This window comes from Danio rerio, chromosome 19, assembly GCF_052040795.2.
Source record: "Danio rerio strain M-AB ecotype USA chromosome 19, GRCz13ab, whole genome shotgun sequence".
NCBI classification, from domain to species: domain Eukaryota; kingdom Metazoa; phylum Chordata; class Actinopteri; order Cypriniformes; family Danionidae; genus Danio; species Danio rerio.
In genome coordinates, this window is record NC_141039.2 from 31044406 (window position 1) to 31065000 (window position 20595).

The 20595-nt window shown below is 37.2% G+C and overlaps 1 protein-coding gene across 41 annotated transcripts in view; it reads right to left on the minus strand.

Annotated features, from left to right (window-relative positions):
- The window catches only part of LOC137488526 (uncharacterized), a 250769-nt gene that overhangs the window by 65673 nt on the left and 164501 nt on the right, over positions 1-20595 (minus strand). For 37 of the 41 annotated variants that reach the window (XR_015516863.1, XR_015516893.1, XR_015516889.1 and 34 more), the window contains one exon: positions 8386-8579. Coding sequence is in view for 7 of the 41 variants with exons in the window: in XM_087295865.1 (XP_087151991.1) it covers positions 8391-8579 (189 nt within the window). In the remaining 34 variants the exon portion in view is untranslated. Of the gene's footprint in view, positions 1-1542; positions 5641-6595; positions 8580-8707; positions 9178-20595 lie in introns of those variants that run through there. The other 4 variants (XR_015516869.1, XR_015516883.1, XR_015516886.1 and 1 more) reach the window with 3 other exon arrangements.

The window sequence follows — 20595 nt, forward strand, 5'->3', positions numbered from 1 at the left end:
ACATATTTAAGAATCAGCATGCCAGATATTTCACAATATCATTAAAAAGTTTGTCATCAGGTGATAAAAAATAAATAAAATTTATAAGGGATGCATTCTAAATAAAGTTAAACAATTTTACACAGTGGAGTCAGCAGGAGGATTTAAAAATGTCTACATGAAAGGGTTAATCCATATTAAAAAAATAAAATAAAATAAAATAAACAACAGTACATTCTTCTGACCCATTAAATTACATCCATGTGTTGTGTTTTATGCATTGGTCCAAACGAATCAAATGCAAAAATGCTGATTTGATATGAACACATTATAATAGGTGTGTGCATATGGTTGTGTGTTCGCATTAGACTGAAACAGGAAATTATTTTAACTGAAAAAGTAGCACAAAGAAAGCATGAGGTGAGGAGTGTCAAATTTAAAACCAATAACAAACAGATTTTGCTCTACTTAGTAGCACAATCTCTTTGTGCCGGGTTTCAAGAGTATTTTCTGCAATTATCTGAAAATTGCTGGCATGACTGACATGAAGTATAAACAGCGTATTAAAAGTAGTGTCACAAATTACCATAGCAAAATTGCTTTTGTATTTAGCTAGTTAGACTACATGGGTGGGCCTAGCTTTTGCTACTTAGCGTGACACTTTGGGTGCTTCAGATAGTGGAAGGATCTTCAAATCAAATTAGAGTCATATCTCCATTGACAACCGAGCCAGATATCAAGACCGCTCTGAAGTAATGAAAGAGACTAAAGCCAAACACATGGAGGACAGAAAGAGGAAATAGGCGATAAATAGAAGATCTGCTTGCCTGTGGTTCAGTTTAATATGAGGACATACTTGGCCTCTTTCAGCTTTTATTTCCAACTGAAGGTCAACATCTCTTTATGCATTTCAAATTCGCCTTTCAGCGAGTCCACAGGCACACAATCAAGCAGGAATATATGAAAAAACACAAATCACACTCATTTGCTTTTATCCACGGCTGCGAGGACAATCGAGCTGTGTGTGGTTCTTGTCTAATAAACTCAACAGTAGAATTCCAACCTATCCGAACCACGTTCTACATTAAAGCCATTGACATTTGCCTCCAAGGAGTCAAACCCCTTTCCTTCACGCACCGTTCGCCAGTGCCAGATGCACAGGGAGGCTGGGACTGACTGCCCCGCGCCTCCTCTGGCCTGATTCAAACTCTTCTCCCTCAGAGCTAAGGGGGCTTTATGGAGCACGAAAAACAAATGCACTCTCCAAGAACCCCCTCCAGATGCTTCCCCCGATACTGAGGGCACATAAGCTACATGTGACCGACATCTGGGGTGACATCATGTAAATTTGACCGCTTTGCTCAATCTGTAATGCATAGGCCACAATGGGCATCGACATATGTCACCATATGGCAGGACGCCTGATGTTGTGAAGGGAGATATTGGTAGCATTGTTAATTTTTCACACAGTTGTTCATTTTATTCATTGCAGCTTTAGCCTGTAGATGGAAATGACCTTTAAAATGAGTCAATAATTTGTCACAGGCTTTTTTTTTTTTTTTTGGAATAACAAAAGAGTCTCATCAAAGATGTCTGTGTGGCTTTACATACAGTCAGACATTTGCATGTCATATCACTAACATTTCAACAAAATCAAAGTAAAATTGATTTATGAGGTTTTCAACCAGTGAATGTAAGAGATTTGTGCTTTCTTTGTAAGTTATTTGAATAGCCACATCTCTGGTAATAACTGAATTGCATTATGTTTTGTCCAAGTTTAGTGGAGCTGTGTTGGTTTCATGTCCTTGCAAATATTTTTGGCCAAAATCATGTTATAAAGGATAAATTGCTATACCAACTACACAACAAATGCAGTGACAATTCACTGTTCTTTACTCTACAAACTAAATATTGGAGTTAAGAAAATACTGTACTTATTCAAACAACCTGTTGTTTACTTGCTCTTGCTTTTAAAACAAAAGGCTTTACCCCAGCAGAGAGACAACATTATAAGACGTGATGTTAGGTTAGATTTAGGTCATCAAAAATGTCCGAAAATGACGTCAAATTATGTTGATATTTGGTTGATTTTAGGTTGTGTTGGAAAGTGACCAAAATCCAACGTCTGATAGATGTCAGAGTGGTAGTGTCCACACAACGTCAAGGTGTATCATGATTAGATGTTGATATTTGGTTGATTTTAGGTTGATTTTAGGTTGGACATTGGACATTGACATTTTCATTTTAAAACAAAATCCATCGTCCCCATGACATTAGGATACGTTGGGGTACACCGTCAATATGACGTCATGTTGACGTCTTGTGCCATCAGGGAACATTTAAATTGTGCAATATTTCTATATACTTCACATTTTCCCACATTTGGTGCAAAATTATTAAACCGTGTATATTGTGAAGAACTTTGAGTGTAAAAGTGTGATAATGTAAATTAATAAAACCTCCATGGACATGTTTAGTGTTGCTCTAAAGTATGTTAATAAAGTAGATACAGAGTAAAAAAAAAACACCTATATTTAAACGCTTACACAGTAAATCACAAATAACATAAAATGTGCTGGCATCACATAGGTATTGACAATGGGAGCTTTGGACATACATACACGCACATAGAATCTTTTATATCATTATACTCAGAGTATTTCAGAAACTGCTAATTCACTGGGATTTCCATGCACAATAATCATAGGGTTTTCAGATAATGGTTAAAAAGAAAATATCCAGTACACTGCAGTTCTGTGGGCACAAATGCCTTGTTGATGCCAGTGGTAAGAGGAGAATGGCCAGACTGGTTCAAACTGACAGAAAGGCAAAAATAACTTAAATGAATACTTCTTACAACTGAGGTCGAACATGTCGAACCACAAGGTGGATGGGCCACACCGGGTTTCACTCCTGTCAGCTAAGAACAGGAAACTGAGGCTACAATTCACACTGGCTCACCAAATTTGGACAATAGAAGACTGGAAAAATGTGGTCTACTTCCAGCAGAATAACGCGCCATGTCATGAAGTGTGAATTATCTCAGACTGGTTTCTTGAACATGACAATGAGTTCACTGTACTCAAATGGCCTCCACATTCACCAGAGCTCAATCCAATAGAGCACCTTTGGGATGTGGTGGAACGGGAGATTCGCATCATGGATGTGCACCCAACAAATCTGCACCATCTGCGTGAAGTTATTATGTCAGTATGTACCAAAATCTCTCAGGAATTTTTCCATTACCTTGTTGAATCTCTGCCATGAAAGATTAAAGGCAGTTCTGAAGGCAAAAGTGAACTTAACCCGATACTAGTAAGGTGTACCTAATAAAGTGGCTGTAGAGTGCATCATATATATTTTTTATATTTGAGAAAAAAAAAGGAATTTAACCCCTTATTTTCTTACAAGAAGACACAGATTGCTAGTGCTGTAGCTAGCTCAACCTTTACCATTATTTGTTTGTAAATAAAGGCTGTTTGGTGTTTTACAGCAACATACGCAGAAATGAAAAGGTCGCAATGAGAGGACAAGGTACACAATAAAGAGGACAGGAAATTTGCAGGCCACCGAGTTCACTTTCTCTGAGCTTTCAGGATTCCTCTGTAGTAGCGTTAGCGCCTCTCCTTCTATTGAAATGTAGACATTGATATATTGGAGGGCTGCCTTTAGAAGTTCATTGCCAAACAGGGTACTAATGAGGGGACCGGCGCCTGAAGCACCGCACGCTTTGTGCAGATCTAGAGGATGAAAACATATTCAGGTGTCAATCTCACGCTGATTTAATAAAACTCACAGGAGATGGCTCATTGTTAGCGCCTAGCCCTACACTGAGCGCCGCGGCCACTCACGCACCGCTGTTTCTCTCCATTTCCCTTTCTCTCTCGGTCTCTTTTAGACCTGCTTTTATGTCTACGCTGTTTTTACAGTCTATCTCGCTCTTTGTCTCTCCTGAGGAAAGAGGAAGCAATCAGAGGCCTTTTATTAGACCTGGAGGCTATAGGGAAGGGGTGTGGTATGATTTTCCTCATTTCTGTCATAGAAGAGCTCAGCGCCTCAGAAACACAAAGCACCAGAAAACAGCACAGCGGGGTTCGCCTAAAGCAAATGAATAAATAAAGGCACATGAGAGAAGTTCAGTCATCAGACTCGTCCAGGTATCAGTGACTAAGGGCTGAATGGCACACTTATAAACAAACAGATTTTAAAGTCAATACACACTGTCGTTACTTTGGTAATGTGATGTTTTTGTGCAGGAAATAGGATATTAACTGACAACAGCATATGATGGAGTTTGATTGTATCCATTTGGATTGTGAAAAGTGGGTTCCATAGTGGAATTCGAAATGTAAATTTGCTAAAGCAATGGTGAAACAGCTGTTGACTGTATATGAGATAACATTTTAAGTCTGTTGGACTCAAAAACATGGACACAAAAAGGAACTGCTGTTTTGGAAGAAACATTTTGATTTATGATTACACATTTAATTGCTTTCCCATAACATAAATTAATAAATTGCTAATTTTGAATTAGCATTAAGTGATCAAGTAGTTAATTCATTAGTGTTCATTTTTATTTTATGTTGATTTTAAATAAAATCAGACATGTATGTTCTTTGTTGATACTGTCTTACCAGACTAAGTGCACAACAAACTGTACATGTGGGTTAATGTTACAACAAGATGTAATTAAAACAAGCAGCTAAAAATTTAAGTGCCTTAAAATTAAGTGGATGATGCACCTTTTACAGAGAATAAGCAGGTTTGTTTTGATTGGGAGAAAAGGGAGATCAATGATGTAAAGTATTTTTAAAATATTAACATATGCTATTTAGATTTACTAAGCGATGCGGAATTACAGGACATCTTGTGCAAGCAGCGCACATGTGGCATTTTCCAGGCACACCTAGTTGAAAATATCTAAACTTTTCCGAATGCTGAGAGCGCAACTTGATTCATGCAAGTAGAACTCACCAATCTGCTTCACACTTTGTAAAGAATATACACATTTCAGTAATAACAGCAGACTAATTACCTTAGACAAACACAGCACATTCAAACACTGCAGTGCTTTTTACGCTTCTCCATAAACTTGTCATCTTCTTAGAAAATGCTTGATGGTTGCAGAGGCCCCATTTACACTAATACATTTTAGTTTTAAAACCCATAAGTTTTGCTACGGTTACGCCATCCCTCCACACTACCCCAGAGTTTTTGAGCGCCGAAAACTGAGCTTTTTGGAAAAACTGAAGATGCTGTTTTCATTTTAAAATGCTGCTGCTCCATGTTAGTGTGGATGCGGGAAAACGGACACATCTGAAAACAGAGGCTGATCACATCTGATTGGGGCTTTCTCTTCAGTATTAAGTAGCCTACACACATTTCAGTCTTGCATCCTCTTCTTGTAAGTTCAAACTTCGCAAGTTTGATATGCAAAACAAACTCCCAAGGACACGTCGGGAAAATCTCAAAGGGAACAGTGTACTTTATAACCTCATTTACATCACCCTGACTACGTTGTTTTACTATCTTAACAATAAAATGAAAACATACTATAAGGAACTGCCTATTTTCATTTTGATTTTAACAACTTAACAGACACCAAAAATGTTGAGGCATCGTCTAGCTACATGTTTATATGATCGTCATCTTAACCGTATGCTAGGGATGTAACGGTATCAGAATTTCACGGTACGGTAATACCTCGGTATGAATGTCACGGTACGGTATTTATTGAATCATTTACAGGAAAAAACAAAACTTATAAAAATACTCCAAAAAAGTGCCAAAAGTGTCAATGACAAACAAATTAGCCATCTATCTGTAAGCTTTGAAACAGGAACTTCAATTTTAATAACGAAAAAATGTTAAACCATGTAAAAAATAAAGTTTCAATTTAGTATTGTTGAAAACTCATCACATTCAACATTTAATCACTCACTCACTTAGATAGAGATGGGTTTAGAGGAAAATTATCATATAAATATAATCTGGTAAAAGCTGGTATCTCTGGGCATTTACAATGTCCCCTGCAACAGAAAAAAACCCTCTCATTTGGGACTGAGGTTTCTGGGACAAGAGAGATATGACTTGGCCCAGGTTGACAGCAGTGGGTAACGTTGTGCATTGTCTTTCCCCCACTTGAGAGGACAAACCATGAGTCTCATGTCTGCATCAATCTGAACAGTGTGCTGACAACACCGCTATTCAGTACGCGCACGACAACACAGCTGATAAGAACGTGCGCGACAACACCGCTATTCAGTACGCGCGCCGCGACAACACAGCTGATAAGAACGTGCGCGACAACACCGCTATTCAGTACGCGCGCCGCGACAACACCCGCTTTAGAGTTTTCCAGCTCTTTTTCATTCCCGCTTCTAGCAGCACACTCCATTTCCGCATTACTGGATCTGTAGCGACAACAGACCGCAAAGGATGATGGTCAAGCCTGGGCTGATGGGAATTGTAGTTTTCACTACCTCCCGTTCGCTTCATTCGTCTGAGCAAATTTTCTCAGAAGACCTATAGTTTTACCGAGTCATGCGACTACGGTAATATCGAAAAAAATTAATATTGCGGTATGACGGTATTTACAATACCGTTACATCCCTACCGTATGCATATTTATAACAAAATGGAGCCTATAAAATTACTGCCTCTTTTCATCTTCATCGAACATTCGAAACATACCCTCTCTTTTGCTGAATATCACTATAAAAGTACAACGTACAATAAGTTTATTTATACATTATAGGAAATAAATGCAAGCAATCAGTCAAACGTGCAGAATCAGTGTACGCGGTTACAGTAATTAATATATTAACTTATTTTTGCACTGAGCCAAAACATATTACCTGCAAAAGTAATAGATTCAAAAGACCAAAGTCTGAAAATATGTTGTTAGATATAGACAAGATGAAATAAATATCACTTTTTACAAATATAGTGAAATTAGATCCAGTGGTAGATCCTTGATGAGAAGTCCGATGAGCTTTCATCGCTGCAGCGCATGCCAGAGTGTGTGTGGGGACATGTAATGTGCATTTTCAGCAGTGTAGTGCAGACGGAGAGTTGTTCAGAAATGCTGGGTGAAACATCAGTGTGGACACGGATCGTTTTCATTCTACAAAAAACGATTTAAAACTAAAACGTATTAGTGTAAATGGGATCTTACTTACAAAGATGCAAGGAAAGCGTGAGCGCAAAACCCATTGTAATGGTCCAGGATCCCATGCGCTCGCACTTGCCACTTCAGGTCAGAATAACAACACATGCAAAACTGAGTGCTGTAGCTAGCAGCACTGAGGAGACTGTAAATAAAAAGCATGTAAGGATGTCGCCAGAGTGGCTTTTTGGTTTCTTTTCTTGTGCATCCCAGCCGCTAGCTTCTTATTTGAAAGAGTTTTTAGCATAGGGGTAATGTAGTCATTCAACTTCACAAATTAAATTTTTTTGGCCGCTTATATTTATTTTATTAAAGAGGTATTTTGTTAAAATATTTCTATTTTGACTATTAAAACTATTTGCTTTAGTAATGTTGTAAATTAAATATTCATCAAAGGCGGCAACACCAAAGCTCCAAAAATACAAATGTATTAAACTAAAAAGGCTGTCACACAGCGTGTAACATTTAACGTGTAATGCTTCGAGCGACACAGCTCTTCATCAGACAGTGACTGTCTGATAAAGAGCCGTGTGGCTCAAAACGTTACACGCTTTGTGTCAGCCTTTTAAATTTAATAAATTTGTATTTTTGGAGCTTTGGTGTTGCTACCTTTGATGAATATTTAATATTTAACACCTTTTGTGTTTTATGGCTGAGCAATTTTTCCTTAGTAACGTTACTAAATTAAAATAAAGTGGTTTTAAAAAGAAAATCCTAATGTTTCCAAATGGATTGTTAAAAATATTCAGTAATTATCAATATTGAATGATATGAAACAAGATACTGTGATAATTTAATTTATTTAAAAAAATTGTATTGAGAAAAACAAGGCAATAAAAGTTGCTAAAGTCTTTACTTCATCTACAAATTATAATAATATATTAGTTATCTTCATTTTAGAATGCACAACACTCTTGAGCTCATGCATAGCACAATGGAAAAAGACCCAGTTCTTAGATCTGTTGTATACTGCTACTATGATGGGTGTGGAATGAGAATGTGTCCTTCTCATGACCTGATATGATAAAGTAAACAAGCTTTAATTAAGTAACAGTACATATCCAAAAACTACTACCTCAATTTGGAAACTCAATAACTTTCCAACAGCAAATAGAAAACCACCGTGAACCTAAGTAAGGCCAATCTGGCTAAAGTAAGCACTTCAAATGGAGTGGCCAGGTTTCAGTCTGATTAATAGAGGTCAAGTAGATTGTTCTCAGAAAGAAAGTTTCACATACCGGACTCAAAAGCTTTGACATAAAAGGGAAGAGGGAGAGCAGCCAGTCGTCTTCATCTGGTATGTCTCAAGTGAGGTCAGATGTGGAGTGGAGTGAAGTGAAGTCAGCCAGCAGATTGTGTCAAGGTTCTGACTGACCAATGCTGTATACTTTGTTCTTGAAGTGATGAACTCCTGAGCCGTATGAGATGATATCTGTTGGAGAAAGGCACATCGGTGAGGTGAAAACTGCAGGATGGAGGTCAAGCAGCGACGTGGAGCATGTTCTACAAAAATCACCACTGGCTTGAAATTTTCATGATCACATAATGAACAGATCTCACCATGAAATAAAAACTTTGACCTGAATCTCTGCAGGTTGCGATAACTTGATACGCTGTTCATTCACAATGGAGTCCAGCAGATAGACGTCCTTATCTTTCTTTAACATGATATTGACTACTGCAGAGAGACTCGTAGTGTGGTCAGATCTCGACATGATGTCTTTCGGAAGGACGTGTCTGTCTCTAAAAAACAGGTTTGCTAAATACTGTTGTATAATTATGGATAATTGGCTGTCAGGTGTGGGGGAAGCATCTTAAATTTGCCAAAAGACTATTTAGAAAGAGATGTAACACTGAGCTGATTTCCTGTGACAAGTAGGAGCTGTGCAACAATAAAGATGCACACTGGTTAACTGACTGAGAACTATTTGTTTATATCAGGGAGCGCTGTTAATTAAAAGCCAAATGAAGACAAGAGACACTGGCCTGATTAACAATGCACTACAATGACACACTCCCACACAATTTGTGTCGCCACAAGCAAGTGGTAAACAACAGAAATGAAGCATACAATAAACTGAATATGTTAAAATGTTTTTAATTCATGATTACAGTATGATCACAGTAATGATTACAATGTGTGATCTGCATCCTTGAATGACCGGCTAAATGCTGCAAAACTGCAATCAACCAAAAAAAAGTAATCATGCAGTTTTATCTAAGGGCAAATGAATAAATTATTTCTAGCAAAGACATTTTATCTTAAAGACATATTATCTGTCATTATGTGTGTTTCTCAATACTGGGTTGTGGTTGAAAGGGCATCCGCTGAGTAAAACATATGCTGGAATAGTTGGCGGTTCATCTCGCTGTGGTGACCCCTGACAAGCCAGAGGAAAATGAATGAATGAAATATTCAAAGCACAGTAAAATTCAGTAGTATCTGGATGCAGACTTAGATTTGCAAGCTGAGACTGCATATCTTGGACACAATACGCTCCATGGAGCTAGGTACATCACTGTGAGGGGTAGGGTTAGGGGTGGGGTTAGGTGTGCACATTAAAAGCAATGCTTGCAACTTCACTGGGTCTGCATCCAGACACCTCTTGTAAAAGTACACATTTATGCAATTAAGCATTATTTTTCACAAGGCTGCATTTATTTGATCATAATAAATTATATATTTTAAATATTTATTTTAAAATGCAAGTTATTAAATATAATAATAGTAAAACTATAAATTTAAACTTTAAGGCTGCACGATGTTGGAAAAATCTAACATTGCTATATTTATTTTATTCTGCAATATATTTTGCGATATAAAAACAATTTTACTAGATATGTTGAATAATTATTTGGAAAAGATTTATAATTTTAGATTGATTGAGGTGATGCTGAAATTATTGAAATTAATGAAATTAATACTGAATAGTCTTAGTTTTATAAACAATTTAATAGAATTTGCCGTTATTAATGTGTCAAACTAAAAACAGTACAATTTATTTGGCTTGAATGCTTTTAAACCCCTCACAGTCACAGGCCTCAAAAACAATTGCAAAACTATAAAATAAATCCAGATTCAACATTGCATATGCTTGTGATGTGACTATTGCGAATGTTCACATTGCGATATCGATTCTGAAACTATATGTTGTGCATCCCTAGTATGAAATATCTAAATTTTATTTTAGTGGACATTAGATACAAATACAAGCATAATTTTGGGTTCACACTAAACACAAGAGAACATGCAGATTGTGTCACTGGCTCTAGATTACTCACAGGATGTTTTTTTGTCTTGAGGCATATACTGTCATGCATTCAATGTCATTTGCCCCATCCCATCGGAAATTCGCCTTTTTCCACGTATTTGCATTGACTTTGTATGTACAGTAATTGAGTTAAGCTCAAGTTAGTCTTTGAATAGTTTAACATGTTAATTGACAATCTATTAACGTTTTACAACTACAAAACAATCTCACTCTCGACTTGTCACATAGTGATGCTTGACTACAGCCCCAGTGCTTTAAAATCATCTTCTAATGCTTTAGTTCATTCGCATTATTCATTTATTTATTCATTCATTCATTCATATCTTTTAAGATTAGTCCTTTTATTAATCAGGGGTCGCCACAACAGAATTAATCGCCAACTTATCCAGCATATGTTTCATGCAGCGGATGCCCTTTCATCTGCAACCCAACACTGGGAACACCCATACACACTTACCTACACATACATACACTATGGCCAATGTGGCTTATTCAATTCACCTCTACTACATGTCTTTGGACTGTGGAGGAAACTGGAGTACCTGGAGAAAACCGCATGCGAACACAGGGAGAACATGTAAACTCCACACAGAAATGCCAACTGTTCCAGACAGGAGCAGTGACCTTCTTGCTGTGAGGCGATCATGCTACCTACTACTCCACCGTGACGCCCCCATTCACATTATGTTTTCCATTAAAGGGCACCTATACTGAAAAATCTACTTTTCAAGCTGTTTGGACAGACATGTGTATATGTATAGTGTATATACCGTGATATTGAGGTGATATAAACATACCCAGTCCTTTTTTTTTCAATTTAACATAAAAACGGTGGACCAATTGGAGCACTTTTGAGACCGACCGCAACTTGACATAGGAGTGCGGTCCCCCCGCCCACCAATATTGATTGACAGGCATGCATTACCATATCCTCAGTTTGTTGTTTCACGTCCGTCATTTTCACCATGAGTCAAAGCGATGTCACCAAAGAAACACCCTTGCTCTATTTTTGGATGTAAGACTCATTGGGCTCAACACAAGAGCCTTCATTATCTTCATAGGAATGAGCAACAGAGATTGTACATTTAGCGGTTATTTACGTTGAACACACAGTGAATGCAACGTATCAAGATTCGGGCCATTAAAAACAGCTGATCCACCAAGTCTTTCAGCACTCTCTCTAAAAATACTCCATTGATCTCGGCTGGCGGATCAACATTCACCACATGATCTCTCATCGGGCCATTGTTTGTAACTTTAGGTGGGTTTGCAAACATGTGTACTTTTTATTGTGTCTTTCATAAACTTTAGCCATTTGCATTTCCCATGACCACAGAATCTCCCTGTCATCTTAACTAGGTGCGGCTGAAAAGTGTGTGCTCGTTGTCTCGCGTGCTCGTCCCTCCAGTAGAAATAACAAACTTACCTTAGTTATAGTCTTAGTGAAAGTTAATTCAATGTGCGTGGTTATTAGTCTTGGTGTACAAGCTGGGAACTTTAAACCAGCACACAGTTGGCATAACCTTGTTTAGTTGCCGCAGTTTTGTTCCGTGCAGAAACATGGTGTTGAGATACATTATGATTAATTTACCGTGACGAATTAAAGTCCGGTTAATAGTGAAACCAGTTAATCATTACACCCCTATACAAAATGAAGCATGCATCGTTACATAGTGGCTGTAAGACTATACAAAGACACAAATGATTTTGTAACTACCACTCTGACACATTCTGGTACATTAGGAATATTAATTCCTCAAGAGCAGCCTCTGCTTGGTCTGTGTCGTACATGTACAGCTGAAAGCCGGTCCTCTTACTCATGTTGCTTCTCACTGTTTGCCTGTCTGTTGCCATACACAAAGTGGAGGAGCTCTTGGCTCCACCCCTTGTTTAGTTGGGCGAGAAGTTGAAACTAATTTTCATGTGAAGCAACACACCCCTAAAACAACATCCTTTGTACACGCCCCCAAAACGACATTGTAATAAATTTAACGCATTGTAATAAAAAAATCTGAATTGTGTTTTGAACTTAACCTAAACTGGCACACTCAGAAGAACCATAATATTAATAATAAATCTTAAAAAGGGGGTAAACTACGTGCCCTTTAAATGGTTCAAATGTATTTGCTAAATCTGCATCATTTTATAAACATGTTCACTGTCAGAATTATTTTTGCACCTAACCTCACACCTACCTACTTCTGAACAACATAAATAAGCTGCAGGCCAATAAAAGTGGAGCCATGTGAATTTCTCTGAAGCCATACAGTGTCTTTATGTGAGGAACAGAGAAGATTATGAGGTTATAATCACTGGAAAAGCTCTGGCTCCTGTTTGCTGATATCCTCAGATTCAAAATGATGCTCTAGCACATATGCTGATGCGATTAGTCATGAGATACAGGGAGACAATAATATTTGACATGATCGGTCATGAGACACAGAGGTAGCCAATAGCATTTGACAACCAAATCTGACGTAAGACACTTTTCTGACAGCATATTTGAATTTGTGACAGGAAACATCTGAGCTGTATGGCAAATGGAGATGGCGATCACATCAATTCCTCCCAGACATAACTCTGAAGATTTGGAATATTCATATCTTTTTGAATAAATCACAACTTTGTTTGTATCTGCCTGCTATATCCTGTGTTTTATATTGACAAATGGTTGGGTTTAATGCTATAAGCTGGGTTACTCATATATGTGTTCAGAGTGCAATGTGAAGAAAATAGTTTTGACAGTTTATTTTAGAAAAACTCACACCTAAAATATCACCCAATTTGTCATTTAAGCTTAATGATAAAATTGCCAATGCATGTCGTGTCAGCATATCAACAACAAGGTTTTCTCATGTAAAGCAACAGAAAAATGACAAGCACCAAACTAAGAAACAATAACCTGAACCTAAACCTGATGACACGATCAACGTCAAATCATGGCTGATAAATGTTTTTTAAAATAATAATAATTATTATTATTATTATTATAATTATTATTATTATTGTTGTTGTTGTTGTTTTTGTCGTTAGTAGTAGTAGTAGTAGTAGTCATCGTAGTACTATCATTATTATTATCATCACAGCATGTTATAAGTCAAATTGATGCTACCGCTTGTTTATGTTTTCTGTTATATATCATTTCAGTGCACGTGTTTTGAAATTTGATAGTGTCAAAAGTTTTGCATGTGTATGTGACTGGCGATTCTTGATTGTCATTCATTATGGCATCTATTATCTTACATTGTGGCATGGAGATCTTGTTCATACAGTCTTAGGGCCAGGACAAACCAAGCCGACCCCAAACAACATGTGCCAACAAAAACCAACTACTGGCGTTTGGTCCCATTTGGACCAAAATGCTGCGTGTCAACAAATCAAACACACTGCAGCCAATACTGAGAAGAGAGCATGCATTCTAGGCCTGGGACTTTTTGTAAGGGCGTAGTCACATTATGCTATCCGAAACATGCCCAGGCACTTTTCCCGATTCATTTGAGAAGTGTAAAAGATCTGAATCGGGCTCAGGCGCGGTTCAGTTGTAGTGTGTGTGCAAAGCACACCTGAGCTCGAAACTGAAGACATGACGTGAAGAGGTGATGCATGGAACACATCGAAAGTCTTAGCATGGTCTGTCCTGGCCTTTACAAGTTACAATCTTAAAGGATTATTAAATAATTACTTTTTTTTGTTCAAAGATTCTGACTCTAGACTACTCTAGACTACTCTGCCATTCATTTTAAACTACTCATGGGATGTTTTTTTATCTTGAGTATGACTTTGTAAGTAACTTAAGCCTGGCTCAAGTTGGTCTTTGATTATTGGTTAGACATGTTTACCAACAACCCATTAATGGTTGCCTATTGACTTTATTTACTATTAACTATACATGCAGAATTAGGCCAACTCAATCTGATGTTTCCCTGACAAGAGGTGACACATGGAACACATCGAAGCTCAAACCATGGTCTGCCCTGGCCTTTAAACGCTACAATATTAAAGAATTACTAAAAAATTACATTTGTTGCTCCAAGACACTGGCTCTAGACTACTTACGGGATGCTTTTTCATCTTAAGTATGACTTTGTTAGTATCTTAAGCCTGGTTCAAGTTGGTCTTTAATTATTGGTGTAACATGTTTACCGACAACATATTAATGCTTGCCTGTTAACTCTATTAACTATGTTCTCTACATACAGAATCAGGCCAACTGGATCCCAAGGTTAACCCGACAAAAAGTGATGCATGGAACACATCGAAGGTCAAAGCATGGTCTGTCCTGGCCTTTACAAGCTACAATCTTAAAGGATTATAAAAAAAAAACTCCATTTATTGCTCCAAGATACAGACTCTAGACTACTCTGTCACTCCTTCTAGACTACTCATGGGATGTTTTTTTTTTTTTCATCTTGAGTATGACTTTGTAAGTAACTTAAGCCTGGCTCAAGTTGGTCTTTGATTATTGGTTTGACATGTTCACCGACAACCTATTAATGGTTGCCTATTGACTCTATTAGCTATTAACTCTACAAGCAGAACCAGACCAACTTGATCCGATGTTAACCCGACAAGAGATGACGCATGGAACACATCAAAGGCCAAAGCATGGTCTGTCCTGGCCTTTACAAGCTACAATTTTAAATGGTATTGTTTGAGCAATTCAACAAGATCTTTTTTTTATATTTTACCTTGATGAAAACCCTATGTATTAGTACATCATTTGTACTTTAGGTAATGTTTAAAATATTTTTTTTTCAAGTTTGCAGTTTAAACAGGTCTTGTAAGGGATGGTTTGTGATATGGTTGAGTTTGTTTGTTTGCTTCTAATTCAATTGCATTCTTTGGATATGAAATAAGTGGACACAATTTGTAAAACTGCATATTTTATTTTAAAAAATTGTCTTCAATAAAACTTATTTGACCAAAAAAAAAAAGTTTTTGGAGTGAACCCAGGGTCAATTTGCTTAGAAAACTTAGAGTAACCACAAAGAGTAACTACAAATTGTCTCTTAAAACCTCAATAACACCTTGAATCCAAAGATCAGACATTCCAATCTTCTCTGAAATTCAATAGCATAATATAATTTAGACATCATTGCATTCAGCCTTTTATAATGAAAAGTACAGAATGTCTTAAAACATCCTGAAAAAAAAGACTTTTTCTCAATAGTTTTAATAACATTAGGGCTAAACAGATTTTTTAATGGTCTGGACCTTGAAATAATCGAGCATTGAAAAGCTGAAAACCAGATACAGATTAAATCTCTGGCTCCTTATTGACAAGCCACAGCGAATGCACATTTATACTGGCTTAATAAAATAAAGAAAGAAATAGCTTTGAAAATAACTTTTGAATGCTCACTCAATACTGAAAGCACACACCACATTTTATCCGAAGACATTTGAGGCTATAAAAAAAAACAGCATTAAGAATTCTCTCTGAGTTTCACTATAGTTGGTCCAAAATGACTGTTGTTAGCCTATGAGCTCCTCAAAAATGTACTTTAAGATTGCTGTGAAAGCCTTGTAAAATAGCTTCATTTCACAAATGGCTCACGGAGCGTTCAAAGCATAATGCTGCCACACAAAGTGGGAACAATCTGCTGGACTTTTTTTTTTTTTTTGCTCTAAAAGGTTAAAGTCAAGGAATCGGGACCACTAACCACAGAAAAACAGAATTTTAGTGAGAAAACCTGAGAAAGAGACTTTAATGAAGTGACCTTTAGTTTACCTGTAGTGTTGAAATGCAGCGTGCAGATCAAGTGCTGTTTGGGGTCATGTAATCATTTGCTGTGTGCCAATACTTGTGCTGACCATTTTAAAAATCTTACAACTCTGTTTCTGCAGATTATTAATTTGAATTTTTTAGCCAACCAATAAGAATTGTTCATCCAGGATGCATTATCATTTTCACCTAGTATTAATATACTGTACACTCACCAGCCACTTTATTAGGTACACCGTACTAGTACCAGGTTGAACCCCCTTTTGGCATCAGAACTGTCTTAATCCTTTGTGGCATAGATTCAACAAGGTACTGGAAATATTCCTGAGATTTTGGTCCATATTGACAAGATAGCATCAAACAGTTGCTGCAGATTGGTCGGCTGCACATCCATGATGCGAATCTTCCATTCTACTACAACCCAAAGGTGCTCTATTAGATTGAGATCTGGTGACTGTAGAGGCCATTTATACCACTACCACCAGCCTGAACTCTTAATACGAGGCAAGATGGATCCATGCTTACATGTTGTTGACACAAAACTCTGATCCTACCATCTGAATGTTGCAACAGAAGTCAAGACTCATCAGACCAGGCAATGTTTTTCCAATCTTCTATTGTCTAATTTTGGTGAGCCTGTGCAAATTGCAGCCTCAGTTTTCTGTTCTTAGCTGACAGAAGTTGCACCCAGTGTGGTCTTCTGCTGCTGTAGCCCATCTGCCTCAAGGTTGGAGGTGCTGTGCATTCAGAGATGCTCTTCTACATACCTCGGTTGTAACGAGGGGTTATTTGAGTTACTGTTGCCTTCCTATCAGCTTAAACCAGTCTAGCCATTTACCACTGACCTCTGGCATAAACAAGGTATTTGCACCCACAGAACTGTCGCACACTTGATATTTTCTTTTTTTTCGGACCATTCCCTGTAAACCCTAGAGATGGTTGTGCATGAAAGTCTCAGTAGATCAGAAGTTTATGAAATACTCTGACCAGCCCGTCTGGCACCAACAACAATGCCACGTTCAAAGAAACTTAAATCAGCTTTCTTCCACTTCTGATGCTCGGTTTGAGCTGCAGCAGATTGTCTTGACCATGGTTGTTTCTCAATATGCTGTCTTCAGCGGTCTTGCATCTACGTGTTCTCGTGTAACATCATAATCAGCTGCCAAAGTTTAGTTTCAATACTCAAGACCGCAAGAACAGAGGACACGTGTAACCTACCGGATGTGATCTTGATATCGAGGACGCATGGATGCAAACTTGAGCAACAATCTTTTTCTAGAAGTCCCAGAAGTCATTGCCACAGGAGGTGGGAAGCGCAGCATTTTATTTAGATTTATTATTAAAGTTCAGAGATGTAACCTATTTATTTCAGGAGTTTCCTTAAATGAAATGGTGAGAGTAAACACTACCATGGGCATCTTAATAAAGGAATAAACACATATATATATATATTTTTTTTTTGTTGCAAAAAATTAGCATTAAAATATGTTTTTTTATTATATTGTGCAATGTATATTTAAAATGTTTTACACATAGTGTATATTTTAAAAAGGGGAAAAACAATGTATCGTTGTATGCTGTAATGTTTAAAGAATTTACCATTAAAAATGCGTGAAGGTCATGTGACCATCTGGAAGAACGCAGCATCTCATTTCTCACAGGACGCATTCTCTGTTCTCATGGTCTCACAAGTTTGTTCTTCCGAGGACACCTGTCAAGACTGGTCTCCACAACGACACAAGTCCGTTCTCTGGGTTCTTGGAATTGAGAAACAGCCCATGTCTACATGCCTAAATGCGCTGAGTTGCTACCATGTATTGGCTGATTCGAAATTTGCGTTACCGAGCAGTTGGACATGTACCTAACAAAGTGGTCAGTGAGTATATTTAAATGCTTTTTTCATGAACACTTGTTTTCTGATTTCTTCAAGACTGTTCTGCCTTTTTTGCCAAGCTCTACAATAATCAAGCTAATTCATTAAGCTCTACACGTGAGCACTTAGTATAGTATTGAATGAAAAAGCCACATTAAGTGGTTTATTTAACGAGCAGAGAAACAAGTTTTTCTACTATGTTTTGATGTACTTTCTCAAAGTGTGTCCTCTGTGTCGTGTTTTTAAAAAGTTTATGTTTCAGATGCTGTTTACACTTGCGTCATCCACTTGATTTCCATTGACAAAACCCATCAGACTAGTATGGAGTGTTCTACAAGTAGTGTACTCTATGAGCTTTAACAAGCCCAGAGACAATAGATGCACATCACTATTGAAATACCCCCTTTTTACATCCAAGGTTGCATAAACATTCACTTTCTATTCTTTTCTTTTCCTTTCTTTTCTATTCATTTATTATAGCAAGACCAGATTAAACTGACTCAAAGGTCTAGGTAATATTGACATTGCATAAACATTCAGTTACACATGTAAATTACTTTACATTACTTTGCTTTTCTTTCTTTTCTTTCTTTCTTTCTTTCTTTCTTTCTTTCTTTCTTTCTTTCTTTCTTTCTTTCTTTCTTTCTTTCTTTCCTATTTATTTAGGATAGGAAGAATTAAACTGACTCAAAGGTCTGGAGCATATTACAGTTTTTCCAACTGCTTACACTCATTTTTAAAACAATGTCTTAAAACTCCACACACAATTATCAAAACTGCACACACAAAATGCAGAATGCCTCACATCTCCTTCAAAATGTAACACTGCATTCAAAATGCCATAAACACATGTCAGAATGAAGCATTTGCTTCTAAGGGTAAACAATTAATATAACACTTTTGTATACAGCATTTCAACACTGTTGTTCTAAATCTAAAGCTCTTTGCTCTTTATAGGCTTATATCTATACAAAATAACATAAACAAACTGTATGTAAAATAAATAAATAAATAATAAATTAACGTAATGTATAAGTATATTCTTTAGAATAAAGTAAATAACACAATTGTATGTAAGGGGTATTGGGGGAAAAGCATCTATTGCCTGAAGAAGTGTCATGTCATCATTAGCCAGTCTGAGCAGATTTCCTCTATTCATTTCTAGAGTAGATAGAATATGCAGTAGATACAAAACTACAAATTGTAGATGTTTTTTGCTTTATTTTATTTTTATTTTTTGGCCCCGAACAGCCTGGTGTCCCATCACATTTAAACCTATGTATAGGCCTATACTGCAGTGATTGGTTAGTGATCGGTTAAGAAATGAGTGTTTTCACATGAAAAGATTTTGTGTGTAAGTAGTTGGAAAAAAAACTGTAATATAACATTTAAAAGACCAGCATTTATTAGAAACTAATCTTTTCTAACATTATAAATATCTTTACTGCCATTTTATTCAATTTAACGCATCTTTACATGTAATAAAGGTGTTTTATATATAAACAAACGTACAGACAAACAAACAGAAGTAAATGAAACAGAACACACACTTACTTTCATTCATTGAACAAATGTTAAAGCATAGAAAATAAAGGCTTAAATATAAGTATTAATAATTGTGCACACGCTAAACTGTGCTTATTTGTGCAAAAAAAAAAGCCAAAACAAAACATGCAAGGAGGATGTATCTAAGCAAAAATCAAACCTTTTTTCATTCATTAACATAAGAATGCTTCCAACACACATCAAAAGAAATAAAACCCTTACAATACTGAATGGAAAACAGTTACAATAATCAAATGAGCCAAAATGCGATAACATAAAATGAAAGGCAAATTCATTGTTGTCAGTGTACAGTATCTTCCAGCGGGCCACTATCATTTGCTTAATGGGCCCCGCGCTCTCTACCAATCAAATGCAGCCTTCTAACAGAGCAACCCCACACCATGGCAACAGCGGCAACGGTGGCCGTGGTAACAACAGGGAAGAGCTGTGCCAAAAAAAGAGAGAAAAAAAAAAATAGGGAGCATGCTCAATAAAGATAATTACGCCTTTTTAAAGTGCTGGTTGCAATCCTTCAGCATAATGTGCTAATTGCTTAGAGATGTAAGGAGGACAAAAAAAAACAGATACAACATCACTTAAGGGAGAAGAAGAAGAAAAAGAATGGGGGTTTGATTGAGGGGGGTTTGAGGCAGATGCGGAGTATGAAATTATCCACACACACACACACACACACACACACACACAGCTTATCCACGACACAGACAGGATACAGGACGACCTCCCACACTTGTATGGGAAGATGACAAGAGCCTGTCTGCTCACCTCCTCAACTCCGCATACTGAAAAGGTTACGACTGTCAGTCAAAGGCAAGTCTTTCTCTGGGTCTCTCGCCCATGCTCTCTATCTCTCTTTTACTCAGGACAGGACAATGGGAGAAAACATGCCTTCGCACCAACAAATGTCAATTGAGGAATAGTAAGTGGGAAGGGGTGCAACCTACAGATAATCTGTCATGCTTAAACCCACGTTTTAAAAAACATCCTACAGGTATCTGGTGGCGCAAACCAAACA